General features: G+C 49.2%; 1 protein-coding gene across 5 annotated transcripts in view; it reads left to right on the top strand.

The window, feature by feature from the left end:
- LOC126523961 (hydroxylysine kinase) overlaps positions 1 to 26,413 on the top strand; it is a 360,868-nt gene that overhangs the window by 147,059 nt on the left and 187,396 nt on the right. For 4 of the 5 annotated variants that reach the window (XM_055066993.2, XM_050172365.3, XM_055066994.2 and 1 more), the window contains exon 4: positions 17,250 to 17,366. The exons of the other annotated variant lie outside the window; for it this stretch is intronic. In XM_055066993.2, coding sequence (XP_054922968.1) covers positions 17,250 to 17,366 — 117 coding nt within the window. The remainder of the gene's footprint in view (positions 1 to 17,249; positions 17,367 to 26,413) is intronic. 5 annotated transcript variants of the gene reach the window in all.

Consider the following 26,413-nt stretch of genomic DNA (forward strand, 5'->3'; position numbering starts at 1 on the left):
GCTTCACCTCCGCCGCTGGTCGTCCCGGCATGGCATGGTCTTCGCGATCGGCCCCTGTAGGGGAGGGCTTAACGCCTGCTTCACCCCCGCCGCGGGTCGCCGCGGCATTGCACTGTCTTCGGAATCGGCCCATGTAGGGGGAGTGCTTAACGCCTGCTTCACCACCGCTGCGGGTCAGCCCGGCATTGCACTGTCCACCCGATTGGCCCAAGTATGTGGAGTGCTTAACGCCTGCTTCTTCAGCACCGCGGGTTGCCCGGCCTTCCACTGTCTTCGGGATCCGCCCACGTATGGGGAGTGCTTAACGCCTGCTTAACCGCCACGGCGGATCGGCCCTGCATTGCAACATCTTCGGAATCGGCCCACGTATGGGGAGTGCTTAACGCCTGCTACACCTACACCGTGGGTGAGCCCGGCACATCACTGTCTTCACGATCGGCCCACATATAGGGAGTGCTTAACACCTGCTTTAATACCACCAGCGGTTCGGCCCGGCATAGCACTATTTTCGGGTTCGGTCCACGTATGGGGAGTGCTTAACGCCTACTTCACCTCCGCGGCGGGTCGCCCTGGCATTTCCCTATCTTCGCGATCGGCCCACGTATGGGGAGTAGTTAACGCCTGCTTCACGTCCACCGCGGGTGAGACCAGCATTTCACTGTTTTCGGGATCGGACCATGCATGGGGAGTGCTTAACGCCTACATCACCACCAACGCGGTTCCACCCGGCATTGCACTATTTTCGGGTTCGGTCCACGTATGGCGAGTGCTTAACACCTGCTTCACCTCCGCCGCATGTCCCCCAGGCATTGCCCTATCTTCGGTATCGGCCCACGTATGGGGAGTGCTTAACGCCTGCTTTACCGCCGCCGCGCGTGAGCCCATCATTTCACTGTCGTCGGGATCGACCGACGTATGGGGATTGCTTAACGCCTGCTTCTCCTCCGCCGCGTGTGAACCCGGCATTTGACTGTCTTCGGGATCGGCCCACGTATGAAGAGCGCTTAACACCTCCTTCACCACCACCGCGGTTCGATCCGGCCATGCACTATTTTCTGAATCGGCCCACGTATGGGGAGTGCTTAACGCCTGCTTCACCCCCGCCGCCGGTCGCCCCGGCATTGCCCTACCTTCGGGATCGGCCCACATATGGGGAGAGCTTAACGCCTGCTTCACCTCCACCGTGGGTCGGCCAGGCATCGCCCTATCTTCGGGATCGGCCCACGTATGGGGAGTGCTTAACGCCTGCATCACGAGCTCCGCGGGTCGGCCCGGACTTGCACTGAAGGGATCGGCCCACGTATGGGGAATGCTTAACACGAGCTTCACCAGCCCCGAAGGTCGGCCCGGCCTGGCACTGTTTTCGGGATCGTCCGACGTATGGGGAGTGCTTGACGCCAGTCTCACCTCGGCCGCGGGTCGGCCCGGCATTGCAATGTCTTCGGGATCTGTACACGTATGGGGAGTGCTTAACGCCTGCTTCACCTCCACCGCGGGTCAGCCCGGCATTGCCCAGTCGTCGGAATTGGCCCATATAGCGGAGTGCTTAACGCCTGCTGCACCTACACCGTGGGTGAGCCCGGTACTTCACAATCTTCAGGATCGGCCCACGTATGGGGAGTGCTTAACACCTGCTTTACCACCACCGCGGTTCGGCCCGACATTGCACTATTTTCGGGTTCGGTCCACGTATGGGCAGTGCTTAACGCCTGCTTCACCACCACCGCTGGTCGACCCGGCATTGAACTATTTTCTGAATCGGCCCGCGTATGGGGAGTGCTTAATGCCTGCTTCACCTCCACCGCGGGTCGGCCCGGCATTTCACTGTCTTCGGTCTCGCCACGTATGGGGAATGCTTAACGCCGCCTTCACCTCTGCCACGGGTCCGCCCGGCATTGCCCAGTCTTCGCGATCGGCCCATTTAGGCGGAGAGCTTAACGCCTGCTTCACCACATCCGCGGGTCGGCCCGGCATTGCATTGTCTTCGGGATTCGCCGCACGTATGGGGAGTGCTTAACGCCTGCTTCACCACCACCGCGGGTGGACCAGGCATTGCACAATTTTCGTATTCGCCACACGGATGGAGAGTGCTTAACGCCTACTTCACCTCCGCGGCTGGTAGCCCCGGCATTGCCCTACCTTCGCGATCGGCCCACGTATGGGGAGTGCTTTACGCCCGCTTCACCTCCGCCGCGTGTGAGCCCATCATTTCACTGTCGTCGGTATCGGCCCACGTACGGCGAGTGCTTAACGCCTGCTTCTCCTCCGCCGCGTGTGAACCCCGAATTTCATTGTCTTCACGATCGGCCCACGTATGAGGAGGGCTTAACGCCTGCTTCACCACGACCGCGGGTCGACCCGGTATTGCACTATTTCCTGGTTCAGCCCACGTATGGGGAGTGCTTAACACCTGCTTCACCTCCGCTGTTGGTCAGCCCGACATTGCACTGTCTAAGGCATCGGCCCACGTATGGGGAGTGCTTAACGCCGCCTTCACCTGCGCCGCGGGTCGGCCCGGCCTTGCACTGTCTTCGGGATCAGTACACGTATGAGGAGTGCTTAACGCATGCTTCACCTCCACCGCGGGTCGGCCCGGCATTGCCCAGTCGTCGGGATTGGCCCATATAGGCGAGTGCTTAACGCCTGCTTCACCACAGCCGCGGGTCGGCCCGGCATTGCACTGTCTTTGGGATCGGCCCACGTATGCGAAGTGCTTAACTCCTGCTTCACCACCACCGCGGGTCGGCCAGGCAGTGCATTATTTTTGTATTGGGCCCACGGATGGGGAGTGCTTAACGCCTGCTTCACATCCGCGGCGGGTCGGCCTGGCCTTGCATTCTCCTCGGGATCTGCCAACGTATGGAGATTGCTTCACGGCTGCGTAACAACAACCGCGGGTCGACGGAGCATTGCACTATTTTCGGTATCGGCCTACGTATGGGGAGTGCTTAACGCCTGCTTCACCAGCCCCGCGGGTCGGCCCGGACTTGCACTAAGGGATCGGCCCACGTAAGGGGAGTGCTTAACACGAGTTTTACCAGCCCCGCGGGTCGGCCTGGCCTGGCACTGCTTCGGGTTCGGCCTACGTATTGGAGTGCTTAACGCCTGCTTCACCTCCGCGCGGGTCGGTCCGGCATTGCACTGTCTTAGGGATGGGCCGACGTATGGGGAGTGCTTAACGCCTGCTTCACCACCACCCTGGGTCGGCCAGCCATGGCACTATTCTCGTGTTCGGCCCACGGATGGGGAGTGCTTACGCCTGCTTCCCCTCCGCGGTGGGTCGCCCCGGCATTGCCCTACCTTCGGGATCGGCCCACGTATGGGGAGTGCTTAACGCCTGCTTCACCTCCGCCGCGTGTGAGCCCCGCATTTCACTGCCTTCGGAATCGGCCCACGTATGTGGAGTGCTTAACGCCTGCTTCACCTCCGCCGTGGGTCGCACCAGCATTGAACTGTCTTAGAGATGGGCCCACGTATGGGGAGTGCTTAACGCCTGCTTCACCTCCGCCGCTGGTCGGTCCGGCACTGCACGGTCTTCACGAACGGCCCATGTAGGGGGAGTGCTTAATGCCTGCTTCACCACCAGCGCGGGTTGGCCCGGCATTGCACTGTCCACAGGTTCGGCCCACGTATGGGGAGTGCTTAACGCCTGCTTCTGCAGCGCCGCGGGTCCGCCCGACCTTCCACTGTCTTCGGGATCAGCCCGCGTATGGGGAGTGCTTAACGCCTGCTTCACCACCACAGCGCTTCGGCCCGGCATTGCACAATTTCGGGTTCGGTCCACGTACGGGGAGTGCTTAACGCCTGCTTGAACTCCACCGCGTGTCGCCGCAGCATTGCCCTGTCTTCGGGATGGGCCTACATATGGGGAGTGCTTAACGCCTGTTTCAGCTCCACCGCGGGAGAGCCCGGTCTTTCACTGTCTTCGGGATCGGCAGACGCATGCGGAATCGCTTGACGCCAGCTTCTCCAGCGCCGCGGGTCGGCCCGGACTTGCACTGTCTTCGCGATCGGCCCACGTATGGGGATTGCTTCACGCCTGCTTAACAACAATCGCGGGTCGACCCCGCATTGCACTTTTTTCGGGACCGGCCCACGTATAGGGAGTGCTAAACGCCGGCTTCACCAGCCCCGCGGTTCGTCCAGGCAGTGCAATATTTTTGTATTCGGCCCACGGATGGGGAGTTCTTAACGGCTGCTTCACCTCCGCGGCGGGTCGCCCCGGCATTGCCCTATCTTTGGGATCGGCCCACGTATGGGGAGTGTTTAACGCCTGCTTCAGCACCGCCGTGGGTGAGCCCGGACTTTCACTGTCTTCGGGATCGGCGCACGTAAGGCGGGTGCTTAACGCCTGCTTCACCAGCCCCGCGGGTCGGCCCGGCCTTGCACTGTCTTTGGGATCGGCCCACGTCTGAGAAGTGCTTAACACCAGCTTCACCAGCGACGCGGGTCGGCCCGGCCTTGCATTGTCTTCGCGATCGCCATAAGTATCTGGAGTGCTTAACGCCTGCTTACACTCCGCCGCGGATCGGTCCGGCATTGCAGTTTTAGGGAGGGGCCCACGTAGGGGGAGTGCTTAACGTCTGCTCCACTTCCGCCGCGGGTGTGCCCATCATTTCGCTGTCGTCGGGATCGGTTCACGTCACAAACTAGGACGTATCCGAATCCTGCGCTCTCGCACATCATATATCCTGATGTATATCCTACGGACAAATGCAAAACATGTGAATCCAGAGCCACTCTGGAGCATATATTATGGGAATGTCGAGGGGTAAATAACAATAAAGAAAACGCGGCCTCTAGCAGCAGCCTTCGCACGCGCTGGGAAGCCGCGCTGCTCAGCCCCGCCCTCGAGGATCAACTATGGGCCGTCCAGCGGGCCGAGGATGCCGCCAGGACCCACGAACTCCTGGCCGTCACCTAGGCGGGGCTTTTGGCCCTCCCCACCAACGCGCAGGGCACACAATAAAGTTCTTTCCTCCTCCTCCTCCAGGCCAGAGGCCAGACCTTACTAATAAAGAGTACAATATCTAATTATCAATGATAATTTTGCCCTCTTCCTTGTGAAATAAAAATGCTTGCATAATTGTAGAAGAACGTTTGTAAGGTAAAATGGATGGATGGATGTTATGAGCGTCCCCTTTGCAACGGGGCGGTGGGTTTCGCCACAAAGCCCTTGCTATCATACTGCCCAATGTCCTACCTAGGTTAAACAATAAAAAAACTAACTATGAACTCCCACAAACAAATTTTCTGATCCCTATTGCGAACAGTTTTTTGTGCGCCTCCGTTTTTTGTCGTTTCCCTACTTTTCTTCCACCAATCCTCCAATCGCCTCTTACTAATCCCTATTGCGGACATGACTACTTTTCCACTGCTCTCGCTGAATCCAAGGGCTTCAAGGAGGCCAGTGGTGCCTAAATCCACCGCCGGGTAGACGTCTTCACATTCTAATAAAACATGCTCCGTAGTTTCCCTAATTTTACCGCAGCAAGCACATGCTTCTTCCTTCTTATATCTCGCTTTATAGGTTCGTGTTCTAAGGCACCCCGATCTCGCTTCAAGATTGCGCTTATTACACCGCCTCTAGTGGGAAATACTGGTAATAACGTAAGCATCCCGAAGTGATCACACTATGCTGGTTTCATTAGCAGCGGCGCGCGGTAGATTTTTTCGCTTTCAAAAAATGAAGATCCTACGGTAACGGCACACAAAGAAGGAACAAATAACAGGACAAGGTAACTGTCCTGTTAATTGTTCCTTATTTGTGTGCCGTTACCGTTGGCGTTTCATTTTTTGAAAGCTATGCATCAACTAGCCCCACAACCTGTTCTACTGCTAGATTTTGTCGCCCTCTGTGGCCGTTTGTTGAACTTGAGAGTGTGCTACCCCTGTTAGCTTTGCGGCTATGATATTGCTAGACGTTGTGGATTTGATTCCAGTCGCGGCATCCGTGTTTCAACGGGGGCGAAATAGAAAACGAACGTGCACCTATATTTTGTGATACGTTGAAGAACATCACGGTGTCAAAATTAATCCGGAATATGCCACTACGGCGTGCCTCATAATTGGACTGTGGTTTTGGCACGTACAGCCCCATAATCTAAATTAAGTTTAATACTTCTGCCACTTTGTGATGTGCCATGTGAGGAAATGACAACGCTTAACCCTAATCAGAAGTTTAAAATATGGCGTACAACAACGCCTCAAGCAAACACTTCTCCCTGTGTGTTCCGTGTACTTTACAGAAAAACAGCAGTGGCGCGCGCAAGGTAACGTTGAACATCAACTCACCACTCTCGTGTTAGCCTAAACGTTCAAGAAATTAAGCTTTAGCCGTCAGCATCACCGCTAACTATTGTCAATCAAAGCATCCCGCACGGAAAACTTCGCTTACATGGATTCCCACAGTGCGTGGGATCTGCATAATTTTTTAACAGAGTAGCTTTTCGCAAAATTTGGAGACGTAGAGTATCAGAGGCACTGCTGCCATTGTAGACGCTTTTGTGGCCATTTATATAGATCTCTATGATGGCAATGTCTTCACATATGTAGAGAGTAGTAGGAGTGCGTCTTAACGCTATCATGTGTATTAGATAGTGGGGTTTTGATGGAACTGTAGGAGAGCTAAACCAGTTTTGCCAATTTAGTGGTTTGCCCGCCTAAGTTACCGGTTTCTCGGGCCGCCAAGCAGGAAATTCGTTCTCTTGCAGGTCTTTATGGGTATTCAAGAATGCTGGCTTCTTTTTTCGAACCCCGCAAGGACGTCTGCGTCAGCAGGCGTTTGGTGCGTTGCGACACCACGTACCCGAGCACACCCACGTTGGACCCTCCCACGTGTAACCGTGCGCGGCTTAGCCGTGTCCGGGGAAAAGGGGGTCCTGGGGGTTGAGCCTATGCCAGGTGTTCGCACCGTTAAGGCCCCCCCCGCGGAGGCAACACACCTCTTTGGCCTCTGCTTCGCGTAGACGGCAACCCTGGACTGACCAACCCGGGTGAAATCGGTAGTTGCCTTTTCCTGTCTCTTTCTCACTCCAACCTCCGCCTTTCTCTCACATTCCATCTTTCCTGTCTCCTTCTCATTCCTTTATTACTTCCGAGCTTCCTGGCAGCAAGGGTTAACCTTGTGGGGGTAACCAACCTAGGTTATGTCACATTTGGTTATAGTGGCAACGTACAGCTGGCGTTTGCAGGCCCTGTTTTTGCAGGCCCTGCAGCGTCCCCTTCTTGGCCTCCATGGTGGGTGGCTGGCGTTGCTGCCGAAAACTGCACGTCTACACACGGCTACTTCCTTCCCTCCACTACCTGATCGCCCTCAGAAAAGAGGGCGCACCGAAGATGTTTTCCAATTTTTCGGACTCCAAGTCCACACCTTCCCTTGTTTTCATGTAGTACACTCAGAAAAACCAGGCAAACCAGTGCGAACCGTCTCACCATTCCTTCTTTCAAAGTCGTTAACGGAAATTTTCGGTCCTGTATATAAGGCATCGAGGATGGCAAGCGGGCATCTCCTCTTGGAGCTCGGCGATGAGAAGCAGTATGAGAAACTCCCAAACTAGTGTTATTTGGGTAAACCCAAGTAATCGTAACCTCACACCGTACTATGAATACCAACCGTGGCGTAGTTTCAGATGATTATTTTTTGGAGTTAACTGAAGCGGGACTCTTGGAGGGCTTCAGTGAACAGAATGTGATCGATGTTAAAAGAATTAAGATGAGGCGAGATGGCAAAGAAATCGAAACCAAGCACTTGATAATTACCTTCGGTTCAAGTATCCTGCCCGAGTCCATCGAGGCAGGGTACATTAAGCTACGTGTTAGGTTATACGTGCCAAATCCCCTGAGATGTTTCAAATGCCAACGTTTCGGCCACAGTTCGCAGAGCTACCGAGGCCGCCAAACCTGTGCGAAATGCAGTGCCCATTAATACACCTCTGAAGCTTGTGAGAACTCTCTCCACTGTGTAAACTGTGAGCTAGCGCTGCGCCGTCACCCCAGCAGAAGGGATCATCCACCTGCGGGAAGGTGGACTCAAATGCCTCGTCCAACGTGCCGATGCCTTCACATCAAACAAAGTGCTCGGAAGAGCGCGTGTCCAGTGCCTCGCAAGAGGCGATGGACACAACCACCAGCAAACGGCGCCACCAGCGGCTAAGCAGAGGCGAGGCTCGCTCGATCGCTCCGAGAAAGACAAAACTCCAGTCACGGCGCCTGCAAAGGGCTCGTGAGCTAATCTTCGTATCTTAAACACAGAGCACTAAACACAAGTAGCGTTATGGATACACAAATAATACAATCGAACGTTAGAGGAGTTCTCCATAACCTTGAAGATATTAGATAACTCCTACACAAACATAATCCAAGGTTGCTGTGTGTTCAGGAGAGGCATCTAAAACGTACACAAACAAACTTTCTTCACCAGTACACCATCTTCCCCAACGACCGTGATGAGGCTAACCCCTCGGGTGGCGGTGTAGCAATCCTTGCAGACAAGTCTGTAGCTTGTCGCCACGTAGCCTTACAGACACCCCTCGAAGCAGTCTCAATTAGAGGGGTTCTCTTCAATAACTTAGTAGCAGCCTGCACCAGATATATGTCCCCAAGCTATTACCTCCAAAAAGCCGATTTCTATAGCCTCATAAATCAGCTCCCGGAACCTTACATACTTGTGGGCGATTTTAACGCCAACAACACGTTGTGGGGAGACGCACGTTGCGACGCAAGAGGCCGACTCATTGAAAATTTTATTCTGACCTCAAGTGCCTGTCTGTTTAATAAGAAGGAGCCAACATATTACAGCATTCAACACAATTCATATTCATCTATACACCTAGCAATAGGCTCTGCTTTCCTTCTGCCTCGTCTGGAATGGAATGTCATCAATAATCCTTTTGAAGTTCCTATAACGTTAAACTTAATAACGCAGCATGACGACCGTCCCAGTGTTCTCATTTGGAAATTAGTATCGGCTGACCGGGAGCAGTTTAAAGAATCAACTCATTTATCAACAGACTTTCTAAACAACTTTAGTATAGATGATGCTGTCGCATATTTTACCGCTTTGATTTGTGATGCTGCTGAAAAGCTTATCACGCAAACGAATGGTGATTCACTTAAAAGCCTTAATCCCTAGTGGAATGATGACTGTAGAAATGCGCGAAAGAGGCAAAATAAAGCATGGGGAATATTGCGTAGACCGCCGAATGCAGAAAATCTAATTGAATTTGAACACATAAAATCACAGGGAAGGCGGATACGGCGTCAGGCGAAGAGAGAAAGCTGAGTGAGGTTCCTTTCAGGTATAAGTTCTTACACACAGGAGGCGAAAGTTTGGAATGGAGTAAGGAAGCTAAAAGGGCAGCAAATAAATCCGTTGCCTCTGGTGAACGATCAAGTGAATACCTTAGAAGAGGAGGCAGACACCCTAGCGGAGCACTTTGAGCATGTCTCGCACTCAATCCCCTATTCCCAATCCTTCCTTAAACATAAAGGAATAGAAGAACGTAAGTCAATCATACGTAAATGCAGACATAATGAACCGTATAACCAGCCTTTCAGTATTGCCGAGTTGAGAGCTGCCTTAACACATGCAAAAGCTCTGCACCGGGACCTGACAGAGTCATGTATGACATGGTCAGACACTTACATACTGACGCACAAGGTACACTACTCGCAATTTTCAACACAATTAGGGCTGCGGGATACCTTCCATCCACATGGAAAGAAGCGATTGTGGTCCCTGTTGTGAAGCAGGGTAAAGACTCTTCCTTGGCGGCAAGTTACCGTCCGATAGCTCTTACAAATTGTCTGTGTAAGCTTTTTGAAACAATGGTTAATCGCAGACTCATACATTTCCTTGAACTCAACGATAGGCTCGATCCCTATCAGTGTGGCTTCAGAGAAGGACGGTCGACAGCCGATCATCTTGTGCGCATTGAAGGAAATGTCCGCGATGAATTTGTACATAAACAGTTTTTCCTATCGATATTTCTCGACATGGTGAAGGCGTATGACACGGCATGGCGTTACGGGATCTTGCGAGACTTGCCGGGAATGGACATCCATGGAAGTATGCTGAACTTAATTGAAAGCTATTTATCAAATCGTATCTTCCACATAAAAATCGGCAACGTATTATCGCGACCTTTTACAGAAGAAACCGGTGTACCCCAGGGAGGAGTACTCAGCTGCACTCTGTTTATCGTTAAGATGAACACACTTCGTTTTTCACTGCCACCAGCAATTTTTTATTCCGTCTACCTAGACGATATACAAATAGGTTTCAAATCCTGCAACCTTACAGTGTGTGAAATACAGGTACAACAGGGCTTAAACAAGGTGTCCAAGTGGGCAGACCAAAATGGATTTAAAATCAACCCCCATAAAAGTTATTGTGTTCTTTTTACTAGAAAGAGAGGCCTGGTTCCAGATCATTGTGTTCAACTGTGTGGACATCAAATACCTATCAACAAAGAACACAAATTTCTAGGTATTGTACTTGACTCCAAGCTTACTTTTATTCAGCACATTAAATATCCTAAAGAAAAATGTCTAAGGACAATGAACATACTTAAAATTCTGTCCCACACAACATGGAGTAGCGACAGGAAGTGTCTGATGAATGTTTATAAGAGCCTAATTCGATCACGATTGGACTATGGTGCCGTCTTTAATAAGTCTGCCACAGCGAGCGCGCTAAAGATGTTAGACCCCGTTCATCTTCTTGGTATCCGCCTGGCCACTGGCGCATTTAGAACAAGCTCTGTTGAAAGTCTATACGTCGAGTCAGATGAGTGGTCACTCCATTTTCAGAGAACGTACAAGCGCCGACAAAAGTGGTATACTCCATGCAGATTGCTACTGCAGCGGCGTCGCTCGGCATTTTGGCGAGCTGAAGCACGAAACATTGACACGAGTCAAGCGACATGCCTGCAGATAATAAAGGGCACCCATTGGCTGTCTCGATCCCAGATGCCGCCTGTAGATGGCGTTGCGATGCAGTTTGCCGTTGCTCCGGCTCCCGCTGCGTGGAGTATACCACTTTTGTCGGCGCCTGTACATCAGCTTCACCTATTTTCTCAAAGTGCGCTCTAATAAAGAACATCCGTGTTTCACAACCGTTAACGACTTGACGTGTGAAACACTTTTTCGTAACAGACTCTCTATGAGACTTTCTTTGTCACTCCGTGCAAGCCAACTTAGCGAAGAAATGAATGTCCTAGTTGTCGAAAATAGCCTAATGCCTCCAGTTAAGCTATTACCGCCCTGGGAGTGGCAGGTGATAGATTGTGATGTATCCTTTGTAGAGGTCACAAAGTACGATCCTGACTTCGAAATCGCTATGCGTTTCCATGAACTTCAATCGAAGTACTCCTGGTCTCAATTTTACACAGACGCGTCAAAATTACATGCTGGTGTATCTTATGCTGCTGTTGGTCCCTCTTTTTTTAAATCTGACGCATTGAACCCGTTAACAAGCATCTTCACTGCAGAAGCCTACGCAATACTGTCTGCATTAGAACATATAAATAAATTAAACCTCGGCAAGGCAATAGTATTCACAGACTCGTTCAGTCTTGTAAAAGCGTTAATTTCTTTTAAAAAATCATACAAATCCTGTTTTCATTGAACTTTACTCACTCGTATACTCCTATGCAACATTTATCTATCACATAGACATGTAGTAATATGCTAGGTACCTGGCCATAGAGGCATCGATGGCAATGTACTAGCTGATAAAATGGCCACATCACTCACATCACTAACCCCTTTTCCTACGGCTGCTGTCCCTGTCACAGATCTGAAGCCTTTCTTACGAAAGAAACTGCGACAACACTGGCAACGCATGTGGAACGCAGAAATAAATAATAAACTGCACGTTATAAAGCCACAATTAGGTTTTTGGCCCTTCACAAAAAAATCACGGTGAACAGATGTCCTATTTTGTCGTCTCAGAATAGGGCACACATTTGGTACCCACAATTTTCTGCTTATTGGAAATGAACCGCCAACCTGTGGTCGATGTGGTGAGAGGCTGAACGTCCTCCACGCCCTGTTGTAGTGTCGGAAAGCCGAATCTGAAAGAAAAGTTTTCCTCTTGCATATCATTATGGCGTCCCTCTTCACCCAGCTATGTTTCTTGCTAAAGAATCATTTTTTATCACCAAAGTAGTCCTCAATTTCTTAAATGATGTTGTCCTACATGTTATAAGCCCATTAAATTCGTATCGCATCCTCTTTCCGGAGGATGCCGCTGTGATAGTTGTTTTGTATAGCACATGCCTCTAGGCCTTTGTGTCTCAAGAGCTCTGACGAGGCTGTGGTGCTCTAGTGAATTTTAGAATCTTATACATTTTTTATATCGTATCATTATTTCGCAATGCACAATAGTGCTCATAGTAAGTTTCATTTGTCATCGCCATAATCTTATTACACGTACATATTGCGCACTTTACAGTGACTATTTTTAGGCCCCTTTACAGCCACGTCACATCAACTTCATAGAACCCATCACTCCCCTGCGAAATCACCAACACTTGCGTGGTGCTCTTTGGCTATACCTGGCCCTTTCGCCAATAAAAACCACACATTCATTCATTCATTCTTTTTTCGAAGGTGTAGGACGGAGGGAAACAAGTTGCTCGTTACAGTACCAAGTTTTCCGAGGATAGTGTGTAATGTTCTTACCTCGCCTGGCTAAACAACTGCAGAATAGATTACCTGATAAAACGTCCTAATCCATCTGCAAGTTTCACTACTCTCTGTTGCAAATGCTCTGGGCGCAAAGAAGGAATCACTTTCTAAACTGGTGCAACCATACAGACACAATTTCCTACTGGCACAAGGGGAACACATACAGAGTGTTACGACTGGCCTGTGTGGTGAACAATTTGTGTCATCGCCGTGTATTCTGCCTCGCCCCCTCAGTACTCGTGAGCCGCTCAAAATGCAGTAGGCGGCACGATCCGTATGAGTGGTGATCTGTCTTTAACAAAGGGTGCCAGCGGTGCAATCTGACATGTACTGGTTGCCTGCGTGAGATGCAACAGTGCGTCGGGGTGGTCTACGCCGGAATCTTGGCTGCGGGGTTTGGTGAGTGCGATGCGTTTCACCAGGATTTTGCCAGGGCAGGTAAGAAAGCGGGTAAAAGCTGTCGTTGTCGCCTACAGTGAGAGAACGTCAAGGCAATACCAGCTGTATGTATAGTTGAGAAAGCAGCACTGAACTCAGCTATGAATTTCAAGCAGTTGCGTAAACCGGAGTTGTCGGAGCTTACGAAGCAGTCTGGCGGAGGCTGCATGATGATGACAAGCTTTCGGAATGCTTTGAGACGATTCGGGAGAAGGCAATAAGAGAGGCACAAGAGCGGGAACGTGCAAGGCAAGATCACCAGCGTGCACGTGAAATAGAAAAGCGCGGACTACAAAAGCGAACAGAGCGCTGAGCGTGAATTCGCATTTCAAATAACGCGGCTTATGACAAAATCGAACACATTTAGGCAGCACGTTTGAGCAACAAGGGGCCTGGTAGAGGAAAATGCACCTTCGAGTTAGGAAGGTTGCGAAAGGCCGAGCTGTTGAACTTGTGTTTGGAGCTTGATTGATATGTTGCGGAAGATATGACCTTTGCCGCTATTCGTGCGATCATTTTCAAAACGAGATTGTTTTCAAATACTTCGTGAAGATAATTCTAAGATCGGGACTCATGACGGTTTCAACGACGGTTTCAAGAGGCAAGCAAGAGCCAGACGCGCAACGGGTGGAGCTTGTGAGAGCCTGCGTGATGGAACCGAACGAGATCGCTGCAAAAAAACACTAGTTCCGTTACGCGGATAGCTCCCAGCGGCGAACACGATTCGGAGGCGCAACGTGCTGAGATCGCATGTACGTCCTCGTTAGAGGTGAATAAGCAAGCTCCAAGTGCAGCAGTTGCGGAGATGGCGGCTTCAAGAGGCGAGTCAGAGGAGTAGCATGCTGAGACGGCTGAGATCGAAAGCGTGTCCGAGTTTGAACCTAGTGACATCGCTGTGAAAGCAGTAGCACAGAATATCTTTATGCAGAAGTTCGAGTGACTACGAATGAGCGTGACGCATGCGAGGCGCCGTTTTGCAAGATCTGCAGCACCTCTGCGATGGAGCAAGACTGCGACATGTAGCGGCCTCGGAGACACGAAGGCGCGTAACAGACGTGACGTTGATTCGACACAACCGCACAAAACGACAGAGAGGTCGCCCAGAAGAAACAGGTAAATGAATCCACAGAGTCGGTCGTTGAGTCTGCGTTGAAAAGCCGAACGTGACTGCAGTATGTCCGCCTTGATTGCTGCACACAACGAGGACGGATCCAGCCAACAAAACATCCAGGGTGACGTAAACGGAGGTGCAGCGCGGAAAATTGTGGGCTTTCAAGACAAAGGCGTTGCAGAGCTGCCAGAGTGTCCGGAAATCACGGAAACTGCGTCCAATCGTTCCTCAGCGTACCGCCAGGATACGCTGCGCTTATCGCATGCAAGTCCGCGCTCCGAGGGGTAGGGTGTTAGAGAAAGTGGTTGCTACCGCGATGAAGCGCAGCCTATGTGGACATGCGACTTATGTCACGTGTTGACAACCCAGTGGACCCAGCGGACGCGCCAGTGATGCTAGTATGCATGACTACAGAGCCCTTTCATCGACACGTAGACGATGCCGTTGAAGCGACGGGTGCGCTTAACATGGAGGAAATATTGCACGGCGCACGGGAATCGCCAGATAGGGCAACGCCTAAGGCTAAGACCAGAGTCAAGATGTATTGCTAATCTACAGCAGGAACGCGTCACTGTGAGCCAGGTGGTCCAGTGCTAAATCGCCAACTTCTAGCCTGCCTGACATTCAAAGCTGCGAGATGCGAAATGGCCCAGGGAAAAGTTGTTTTCAGTAAAGGGAAATCTGAATGGGCTTTTCTTTCCCTAGAATGAGCAAAGCCTAGCGAGCCAGTACAGGAGAACATTGAGTACGGAGTACAGGGAGTCGCTCGTGGTCGAGGGAGGTACGGTTCGCCTGCCAGGTACGAGACGTCGAAGAGGAGCGTCCCTCTGATTATGTGAGTCATAAATAGACAATGCAGTGGAGAACAGGTGTGCAGCACTACTGAGAAATAGTGCTCTCGTGCATTGTATCAGGCTGTTCCTAAATTGTCAGGCAACCATACCGCTTCGCGTTCCATTAGTTAGACGGCTCAATGCTCTCAGCGTTGTGCAACAGTCGCAAACACATTTCTTCATAAATGTCCTTCTACTGCTCAAGCTTCTAGCCTTGTAGAAAAGTTATTTCGTAAAAAAGGGGAGCCCCAAGGACAAAGCGATGGCTTAATTCAAAGCCCTTAACGTGCGAATATACCTCGACGAGTGGAAACTTTCTGTTTTTCTTCCTGACTCAGGCGTTCTCACTGGCTTGTATTTTGCTCCATTCGTACAGAAAGTGCTTTCCAGTGCGACTAATTTATGTGTGATATTAGTGCTGCTGCGTTAATTTGTTAGCTTAGCGTGGCATTGAAATGTGGTAGTAGGCCTGTTGAAGCTTAGTGAGAATTTGTCTCGTGCTTGCCGGTTGAGTTGTCGCGTTTTCGATGTGGTTCCGACTGACACCTGCCGTGAACTCGAGACTGCACCTCGACCTCGCAAGGCATTAGCGGTGTTCTCAACGCGGAATAAAACCCCTGTCGGTAGAGATTGACCAACTGTCTACTAGGCGCAAGCTGTGGGACACCCGCCTGAGGTTACGACTGCCAGTGCAATCCCCCCGAACAACGGATGCAGTCCTCTGCCAATCGGGGCTCCCGGTGGGGCAATCTGTTACGACTGGCCTGTGCGGTGAAGAATCTGCATCGTCGCCGTGTCTTCTGCACGGCCCCCTCAGGGCTCGTGAGCCGCTGCAAAATGCAGATGGCGGCACGATCCATACCACCGGGTGAACCTTCTTTAACAAACGATGCCTGTGGCAAAAATTCCTTCTAGAGTTAGGGCTGATTTCGCTCTATCATATATTAGCTGGTGCTGCCACGGCCCAACGCGGAAGTTGAGAGTGTTTTCGATAAGCTGATATTGATTAAGTCTTAGATAAAAAAAATGGCTACTTAGATGGCAAATGCCATCCTTACTGGGCGGGATGGTCTCCGAAGAAACGATAAATGATGCTTCAATGGAAGGCTGCACGAGCACGTTGTTCCCAAAATCGGTATGGGGAAGGTAAAGTGACCATTCACCCAGCCACACCAGAGAAGAGATACGCATACGCACAGAGGAAGCACAACCCTACTAAGACGACATGGAGGGCAAGTAATGTTTATCACTACACCGTATGCACAGTGAAGTGCTGGCGGACCAACTTAGGGCTGTCCAGAGGGCCCGTGTGATGGCAGAGGGGCTCGGCCTCTCTGTACCGACGTGGGAGCCGCCCGCATCAGTCCCAGACTGATCCCTCAGGACCAAAATAAAGTTTTTCATGCCATACCATACCGTAGTTCAACCTATTCCGGGCCCGTGATTCTTGTTCACGGAAGCAACTTTTTTCTTAAATTCCTTTTCGCAATATGTCTCCGCACTTCACAGCCATAGAAGAAAAAACAAGTTTATTATTATCGATAATTTATATATTTTATGTTATTATCGAAGAAAAAAGAGTTATCCGTCCAGCGTAATTTTGTTTAGTATGTTTACTTAGACGCAATAAAAATGTTTTAGACATGATTATGATTGTTGTTTGCATTTAGCGGCTTTTTAGTGGATTTTGGGTGCTCGTAGCGCGGGTTTCAGCATTTTTTAAAGCCCCGATTAGCAGGTTTTAATGTCTAGTGCACGGGACCGAGCATGACTGGCTTTGTAGCCATACTGAACGTTCCCCGCTGCATGGAAGTGGGCTATATTTAGCTCTGCTGTTGGCTGAAATATTTTCTTGCGTCCAGTGAAATCTACTTACCATGCTCAAAAAGTAGTGCAGGGCTCCTTTAATCAATTCACAAGACAAGTTCTTGACGCTAACATATACTTGCCTCAGTGGCTCATTTACGACGGCCTCGCGTTTTTGAGTTCGAGGGTTCCGAGCAGTGTGTTCTTATGGGGCGGAATGCGTGTATCTCGCTTTGGGCGCTCGAGGTGGTAAAAGATAAAAAACGGCGTCTCCCGCACCAATGCGAAGGGTTTTGGCGAAACTATTCATTTTGTTCCCATTTTCTGCTCTGCCAAGTGTGAATACACGGTCGCTTCTTCCGTCGCAGAGTCTGTGTCTCGGCTCATGAGTGAGGTGAGCGTGCATGTCCAATGCCAGCTGCCCGTGCTGTCCAAGGAGGGACGCCACTTCGTCGTACAGCGTTTCCCCATCGGAGGCCCGGAGAGTAAGCGGACTACGCCACCATTTCTTAGCAATTTGTGTCTCAGTAAAGCTGCTTGTCTAGCTCCAGTTTTGACTTATATTCGCTCGCAGCGGATGCTAGGGTAAGCGCCTTCGCTGTATGCAGTGAAGTCAAGCTTGATTCCCCTGGTAAGAATAAAAAGATGAAGATGGACTCCGACCATCAACACAAAATACGAGGAGACTCCTTTTAAAGTGCGTGTTTAACTTCCAGTATTGACTTCCGTACTCTCAGTGTATTGCAAATGAAGGAGTGGTGCAGTTGTAGTAAAATAACCAAAGCTTTCTCGATGAGATTGCCTAGAATAGCAGGTGTGCGCAGCTCTAAGCTCCTTCGTGACTGGAAGCAGTTCTTACTGTGGGTGGATTGCGATTGAAATGATAACGCTTTGTACTATTGAGTCAGATGAAAACAATTTTCTTAAGTTCGGAACTGCTACAAGTGCATGCAATGTGTAAAAAAAAAGGCGTGCCTGTCCTCAGCACAATATGCGCCGGTCCTGCAGATTTCTAGCGATTCTAGAATCACTAGCGATTAGAAGGAGGGCGGAAATTAACACATGCGCGGACGAAGGAAACACAAGGAGGCCCATTATGTATCTGGGTGTGATGAGTCATCCGAGCTGATGGAATATTTCCATGGACGGCAGCCCAGTGAGGGCTCAGCTCACAGGTAAGTCATGTGTGACAGAAAATGCGTGCTGAAAACGTGCATCTTCGGGTGTAAATCCTACGCCTGCGCGAGTGCGTCTCGAGGCAAGTGAATTTTCCAACGCTCATGGTCGCCGATGTTGGTGCAGCACCAGCGAAGCTTTTCATTGTCGCTGCAATGAACGCCAGTGACTGGGAGCTGTACCCAGGCGTGTTGCGTTGCACCTGCCTTCAGCGTAGGTCGGAAAAGTGATTAGAAAGCCAGAACGGTCACTAGCCGAGTCGGGCCCTCGGTGCACGCTGATAAGGTAGCATGAAAAGAACCGCATATATGTATAGAAGGATTCTGAAACGTGAGTTCCGCGAGGAACTTCAAGAACTCGGGCAAAGTGTAGAATTCACTAGTGAACAGTATGAGGCTTTGAAAGCAGAATGTGAAGCACCTGGAAAAGAAAATGCCGACCTAAAAGCAGCACAAGAGCGTCTTCTGCAAGAAATTGAGAAGCTGAGAAAGCTAGTGTGTCAGAACTCATCACAATAGGGACAGGATCAATATTCGAGAAATAGGAACAGTTAGGTGAAAGGGCTTCCTTGCTTGCAGAATGAAAATCTTGGGAATGTTCTGCAAAAGGTCAAGACAGTTCTTGGGGTGCCGATAACTGAGCAATATATTGATGCCTGCCATCGCGTTCCTGTGCAGAATTCTGATGCCGATAAGAACATAGTCGTGTCTTTCAATCGTCGCTCGAAACGTGACGCTGTGATCACAAAAGCACGATAAGCAAGGATCACCGCAGAAGACAACGGTTTTTCTTCCTAGCAGTCTGTCTTCGTGAACGAGCATCTGTGCCCTCTACTAAGGAAACTGCTTGGCATGACTGTGGCAAAGAAAAAGAAAATGAAATGGCACTTTGTATGGGTGAGGGACGGAAAAGTGTTGGCGCGAAAAACGGAAGAGTCTAGTGTTGTTAAAATTACATGCGAGGCAGACCTAGCAAAAATCTGCTAGCGATGTCTGGCAACGAACACTTTTGTATCTTATTTTGCTATGATCTTGCCATTCAACCTTGTTCGTCCTGGTTACGCCGACTCTCTTACCTTTTTGCACTTTAATGTTCAGTCTGCCCGTAATAAACACGATCAGATAGAAGCATTTCCTAACGAATTCACGTTTAGGTTTGACATAATAATGATACGTCAAACGTGGTACAACTCACAAGATGATGTTATTTCCTTGCCCGGACACCAAAGCTTCTTTCTAAATAGATCAAACCGCCGTGGCGGAGGTGTCATGCAGATGGTGTCAGAAAGGCTTTTGTGTGACTTGATTGCAGATTTCTCAAAAACCACACCAGACTACGAAGCGCTTACAGTACAATGTGGGTCCTATGCTTTCGCTGTTTTCTGTCGACCACCTGATGGTAACAGTGAAAGCTTTCTAGTCTTTTTAGAACAGCTATTATGGTATGCTTACCAGAATAGACTATGAATAAACATAGCCGGTGACTGTAATGTAAACTTACTGCAATCGAATACAGTGTCTGGCAATCTGATCTTACTCCTTGATTCTTTTGCTTGTGCGAACGTGATGAAAACACCCACTCGAGTCACATGCTTTTCTGAATTCCTTATCGACTTATTTATTACGAACAGCCCAATGCAATATATCGATGCTGGTATCATTGTTGCCGATCTAGGTGATCACTTGCCGATATACATGCTTCCTAAACGAAGCCACACACTTATAGTGAGACGAAACCAATGTACATCTTTCGTCATGCAGGAAATAAATCCAAGGACGATGAATTACTTTCGAAACCAACTTCGAAGTGTCAACTGGACACCCGTATTTGAATATGACGATGCTGATACGGCGCATGATACACTCATGCGTATCTTAAAAAATATGCACACTAGATGTATTAAATTTAAAAAGGTAAAAACATCTAGAAATATACGCAAACCTTGGTTAACAAATGAGTGTTTAAATCCAATTCCTAAAAAAAACAATTTTACTCAAACTTTTTGCAGTCAAGAAGTCCGGATCATTTTTTTGTATTTATGAACTAGCGTAACTTTGTAACTTAGTTTCTTCGAGACACAAAAGAAAGAGTATCTGGAAGAACTATTTAGCGATGCGGATACCAAAAGCGACCTAGTTTGACGTGCGCTTAAGAAACTCCTAAATCGCGACAAAAGTCGTTATGAAGAGCTCGAGATCAGAAAATGGGAAGCCGCTAAAGGGTATAGAATTAGCAAATCACCTCAATGAACACTTTACAAATTTAGTGATTAGCACTCTCAATATAGATGCTCTCAGTTATATAGATGCGCTCAAATATAGATGCTCTCAAATATGGGGACAGAAATGGCATGTCAAATTATCGCCCGTGCTCCCTGCCATATCAAAACGCTTACAGAAGGTTATCTGTAAAGGTGTTGTGTCGTTTTGTGAAAAACATCAATTATTATCTCCGCATCAATTGAGTTTTGTAGGAGCCGATCAACTGAATTAGCTCTATTAACACAAAAGGATTTAATCTTGAATGGCTATGAAGACAAAAAGTGAACGATAGGCATATTTATCGATTTTTCCAAAGCCTTTGACAGGAGCAATCATATTACTCTACTAAAAAACGCGATCATTGCGGATTCCCTGCACAACCCTTGGACATTCTAAGGTCATACATAGCCGATAGGAAACAATTCGTTTATATCTCAGGAGAACACTCCGACTACCTGAATTTAGAAGCTGGTGTTCCCCAAGGGAGCATATTAGGGCCTATACTGTTCAACATCTATATAAATAATTTAACAAACATCAGTAACTTACCACACTATATAATATACGCAGATGACGCCAGTCTTTTCTTCCAATCATGTAATGCTGATAACTTATCACAGCTAGCAAATACAGTCCTTGATAAACTATACTGGCGGAGTATAGCAAATCCTTTACAGATTAACTCTAAAAAAAACCAAAGCTGTTCTTTTTGCACCAGCCCAAGAACATGTAAACCGTAATCTAATCTTATGCTCTCGATCAGAACTAATTGACGTCACCGCGGACATGAAAACACTGCCAGTGATTTTTAATCAGCATATAAGGTGGGACAAACACGTAGAACGCGTGCAACAATTATGGCAAAAGCATGTGGTGCGCTTTGTAGGCTTCGATATGTTCTTTCGTTAAAACTACAGCTATTGCTGTATACCACCATATTTATTTCTCATGCAAATTATTGTTGTCTTGTATGAGGGACCAAGTCACGAAAAATATTCAGACGTTATCTCTTTTACAAAAAATAGCATTGCGCCAGGTTGTTTGTATTTTTTACGGCAGTTCATACAAGTACATTCTTTTCTAAGTTTCAAGTTCTCCAATTTCATTACAATTATCAGTTTAATCTTGCTATGAAATATAAAGAAAGCGCAAAACGAGGCCACGTGGGATTTTCTGATCATTGTAATCTAAGCAAACCTCATCACCTCAAATACGACATTCGCGAGCGAGAAACGGGCCGTGCCATTTTCACGAACTCATCATGGAAAGGACAGGCTACCGTGCCGAATATGGGTATTACTAAACAATCTTGAAAAATAAAAGCCATGGATCTTAAGACCATTTCACGTAGAATTCTGCAGGAATATATTATTAGCTGTGCGATTGCATGTGAATAGTGTATGTTGTATTTGCGTTTCCTTATCTTGCTTGTAATTTAAGTATGGAATAATTTTGTATTTGCCTTGTACGTGAAAGTGCTTTTTATATTCTTATGGGTCTGGAAAAATGTATTGTTTCATCACGTTACATAAGTCTGTAAGTTCTGTTAGGAGAAGGCGTGTATTGTTGGTAAAAAAAATGTTGGTTATAGTGTTTTTTTTTCCAAAACGCATGTCATCATGTCCTTAGCAATGTTTTTTTCAAAATATATTTTCTGTATCGACGTATTGTTGCGTGAAAAGAGTTCACAAACTGTATGCAGCCAAATACTGTAGGGGCAGGGGCTTTGTCAAGCCGCTTAAAATCGGGGATTTTTACTCCTGTCCTAGCATTTGTACATTTAAATATAAATGCTGAAATAAAGGAATAGAACACTATAAAACCTTCGTCGAGATCAATAAAAGGCTCACTAAAATCGAACACGATTGCTCATTCATCGCAACAATGAAGGAGCAATGTCCAGGCCCTCTCGGACGAGAGTGCGTCGAAAATCATTAGCCTAAGCGCAAGAATGGATGATCGTAAAGACAGGGCACGCCGGTTGAAGCTCGTGTTCTTTGGCCTTGATGACTCGACTCGGGAGACGTGGCAACAATCGGAAAAACTAGTAACAAAGCTTTGCGCTGAGAAGCTTGACATTCACGTGCAGCCAGCGGATATTGATCGGGCACATCGGCTTGGGTCTTTCCAGCCACATGAGAATCGTCAAAGTTGCACATTTCAAACTCAAGGATACTCTTCTATCAAGGGCCAGAAAACTGAAGGGTTCTTCATACAGCATTTCCGAATTCTATTCTCCGGCCACTCGGATGGCCCGCAAGCAACTACTCGAGTTGGCTGGAACACAGGGCAAACACTTTAAGCTACGGTACAAGAAGCTAAGCATTGGAACTTGAACGTTCTTGTACAACCACGCTTCTCGGAAAGTTGTTGCTAGCGCCGCGTAGCTAAAGGCAGCTCCTCGTGCGAGAAAAAAACCTACTCTGTGCCTTTCCTTTACACTTTTATTCGGAATATTTTACCGAAGCTTGATTCATTGCGTCACCTAATTGACACTACAGAAAGCATAATAATTGCGCTAACTCAAACATAGTTGCATTCTTCCGCTAACGATTTCGAAATCACTTCTTACTTACCAGGCTTCGACATCGTTTGGGACGACCGCGTTAACAGGCAAGGTGGGGGCGTCCTAACGGCAACTCACCACAGCTTACGCTGCTATCAACTCGTTAACCATAGTGATCTAGAAATTAATTCGTACGATCGCAAGTTTTTTGCCCACTCCTGATTATCGGCACGTGTTACCGACTTCAGGACGTTGACTGCTCCTTCGTTAACCAATTCCATGATGCGCTAGATTCTCTGCTTGTATTGCACCCCCGCACAGCGTTACCCTTGAGTGACGATTTCAGTTTTTCCTCGATAACGTGGAACGATCTCGCCTTCACGGCGTCGAAACGTTCCATCGAAAGCGATTTTATTAACTCATGCCTCACCTTTAACTTATCTCAGTTTGTAATGAAGACTACAAGAGAAAGCGCTCGTACACCCAGCATGCTAGACCGCGTGCTCACATCCCACCGCGATAACATTCCACCACTCACACATTTATCTGGCCTCAGTGACCACACAGTACATCACGGTACACATTTTGTGACCTAGCAGGCATGAAAACTCAAACAAAGACATTAACACTTTATGATAAAGGTGTCTATGGCACCATTAACAAACAATTAAATGACTTTTCTATTGTTTTTATTATTGACCTTTCTCGGCGTTCAGACGAGTCGAAATAGTCCCTATACAAAAATATTGCTACGGAATAGTATTTCAAATGAGGAAGAGGCGAACAGAAAGAAGACGACGACGACGATTGGAGGCTAGCGGGGGCTGTTGCCTCTTGGCCATGTGCGGCGTAAAACGTAGTAAATATGATTGTATATAGCTTTTCATCTGCGTCTTCTTACGTAACATATCTGGTGGAGGTGAACGTTCTCTGTACCTCGTTACGGAGCTTCGCAGTGGACGGTCCGCCGAGCCTTCCTTCATGGCTCCCGACGATGACAACTAGACTCAGCCGCCTCCGACACCTGCTACCACTTCGACGACCTACATCACTCTCCCTGCTCCTCGTGATCCTGTCGTATTCTCGGGCAAAAATGGGGAAGACGTCGAGGACTGGATCAGCCTGTACGAACACGTCAGCCGCAATAACCGGTGGGACCCTGCTATCACGCTCGCCAATGTAGTCTTTTACCTCGGTGGAACACCTCGAATTTCGTTTCGGACGCACGAAGATGAGCTCAACAGTTCAGATTCGCTTAAGCAAAAGCTCCGAGACTTGTTCGGGAACCCCTACGGTCACCAACTTGCAGCGCCAAAGGCGGTTTCCGGCCGTGTGCAGATGTCAACATAGCCCTACGTCAGGTACATTCAGGACGTCTTGGCTCTGTGGCGCAATGTTGACGCACACACGACTGAGTCCGACAAGGTATCCCACAACCTCAAAGGCATTGCCGATGACGCCTTCAACTTGCTCGTTGTTAACAACGTGGCGACGGTGGATGCAGTTATAAAAGAGTGCCACCGCCTGGAACTCGCTGAAAGCCGACGTATTGACCAGCAGTTTGCCCGTCTGCCCCACACCCCAGCGACATCTTCCTGTGCCGACACTCCTCGTCCCAACAACACTGGCGATATTCCCAGGATCGTCCGGCGTGAGATTGAGGCCGCCTATCCGGCTGTCTTTGACTCCAGCCCCACCAACGCACCTGCAGTCACGGTTTCCTTGATCCAGGCAGTTGTCCGCCAGGAGTTCGAAAACATGGGTCTTCACACCATCTGCTCAGCCCAACGCCCTGATACCCACCCGGCTTCTTCGATTGCGCCCCATCCCGCATCTTCTTACCCACCACGTTTCCGCAATCCATCTAAATGGCACACTGCTGACGACAAGCCCATTTGTTTTCACTGCCGTCGAACCGGACACATTTCTCGGCACTGTCGCAGTCACTGGAATTCCCCGACCCGGTCTGCTTATACTGTCTACTCTCGCCCCTCAGGTGACCCTTCTCGTCCCTATGCTGCTAGCTCCGATAATGCCGCCACTGATTCTCCTGCGCCGAACCGCCCCTATTCTCGTTCACCTTCGTCTTAACGACGACAATCTCGCTCTCCCCAGCCCCGTCGCTCCTTTTCGCCGACTCCCTTTGGACGCCGCTCCCAGCCGGAAAACTAGATGATGCAGCGCCTCGAGGTGACGCAGCATTGCTCCCTACGCCACCAAATCCTCTACTGACGTTGCCCACTCATCTGAACCTTTTCGACGTGCAAGTCGACAGTGTTTCTGTATCTGCTCTTATAGACACTGCGGCGCATTTGCCGGTAATGAGCGCTGACCTTCGTAATCGCCTGAAGAAAATAATCACGCCCGCCACGACGCCTCCTGTCCGTGTCGCCGATGGCAGAACAGCCCCTGCAATTGGTATGTGTGCCGCCCGTGTCTCCTTCGCCGATCGCTCCACAATCATGCTATTCACAGTCATCGCCCACTGTCCCCACGACATCATCCTCGGCTTAGACTTCCTCTCCGCACATTCTGCTCTCATCGATTGTTCCACCAGTACTCTCCGCCTTGACCTGCCTGTTCTGGATCCCGCTGAACCACAGCCCAGTCGCCTCAGTTCCGTTGACTTCGTCCGCTTGCCACCTTCGGCACTGACTTACGTTGACTTAGTGTCATCCCCACCAGTGCCCGATGATCACTACATCGCGGCTCCTGTGCAAGAGGTTTTACTTACACACGGGATCACAGTACTTCATAACGTTTTATATATTATGGTGAATTCCGTCTGCCTTCCAGTGGTCAATTTTCGCTTGACGACACAAGTGCTGCCACGCGGGATGTCTCTGGCCCAGCTTTGCTCATTCGAGGATCACTCAATAGCATCTATTGCAGTAGGCGACAATTCAGCCGATCCACCTCCACCATCGCAGTCAGCAACTTGTACCATCGCCGACTTACAGAATATGATTGCGCCCGACACGCCGTCGGAACACGCTCATGAGCTCTACCGCGTTCTGTTTTCCTACCACGATATTTTTGACTTTAGCGATCGTCTTTTGGCCAAAACTACAGCTGTTAAACACCGCATTATTACCGGTGATGCCCCTGCTATTAATCGCCGCCCGTATCAAGTGTCACCGGCTAAGCGCCAAGTTATTCACGCACAAGTTCGCAAAATGCTTGCCAAGAACATTATAGAACCGTCATGTAGTCCATGGGCGTCACCTGTTGTACTGGTAAAAAAGAAGGATGGCTCATGGCGCTTTTGCGTGGATTATCGGCACCTTCAGAGGGTTACCAAAAAGGACGTGTATCTCCTACCTCGGACTGATGACGCGCTTGACTGCCTCCGCAGTGCTCGCTACTTCTCCTCTATTGACCTTCGCTCCGTCTACTGGCAGATTGCCGTGGACGATATCGACCGCGAGAAGACTGCTTTTGTTACACCCGACGGTCTTTATGAATTGAAAGGGATGCCGTTCGGTCTATGTAACGCTCCTGCCACTTTTGAACGCATGATGCACTCCCTTCTTCACTGTTTCAAATGCTCCACGTGCCTGTGCTACTTGCACGACGTTATAGTATTCTC

The sequence above is a fragment of the Dermacentor andersoni genome, chromosome 6 (assembly GCF_023375885.2).
Source record: "Dermacentor andersoni chromosome 6, qqDerAnde1_hic_scaffold, whole genome shotgun sequence".
Lineage (NCBI taxonomy): Eukaryota > Metazoa > Arthropoda > Arachnida > Ixodida > Ixodidae > Dermacentor > Dermacentor andersoni.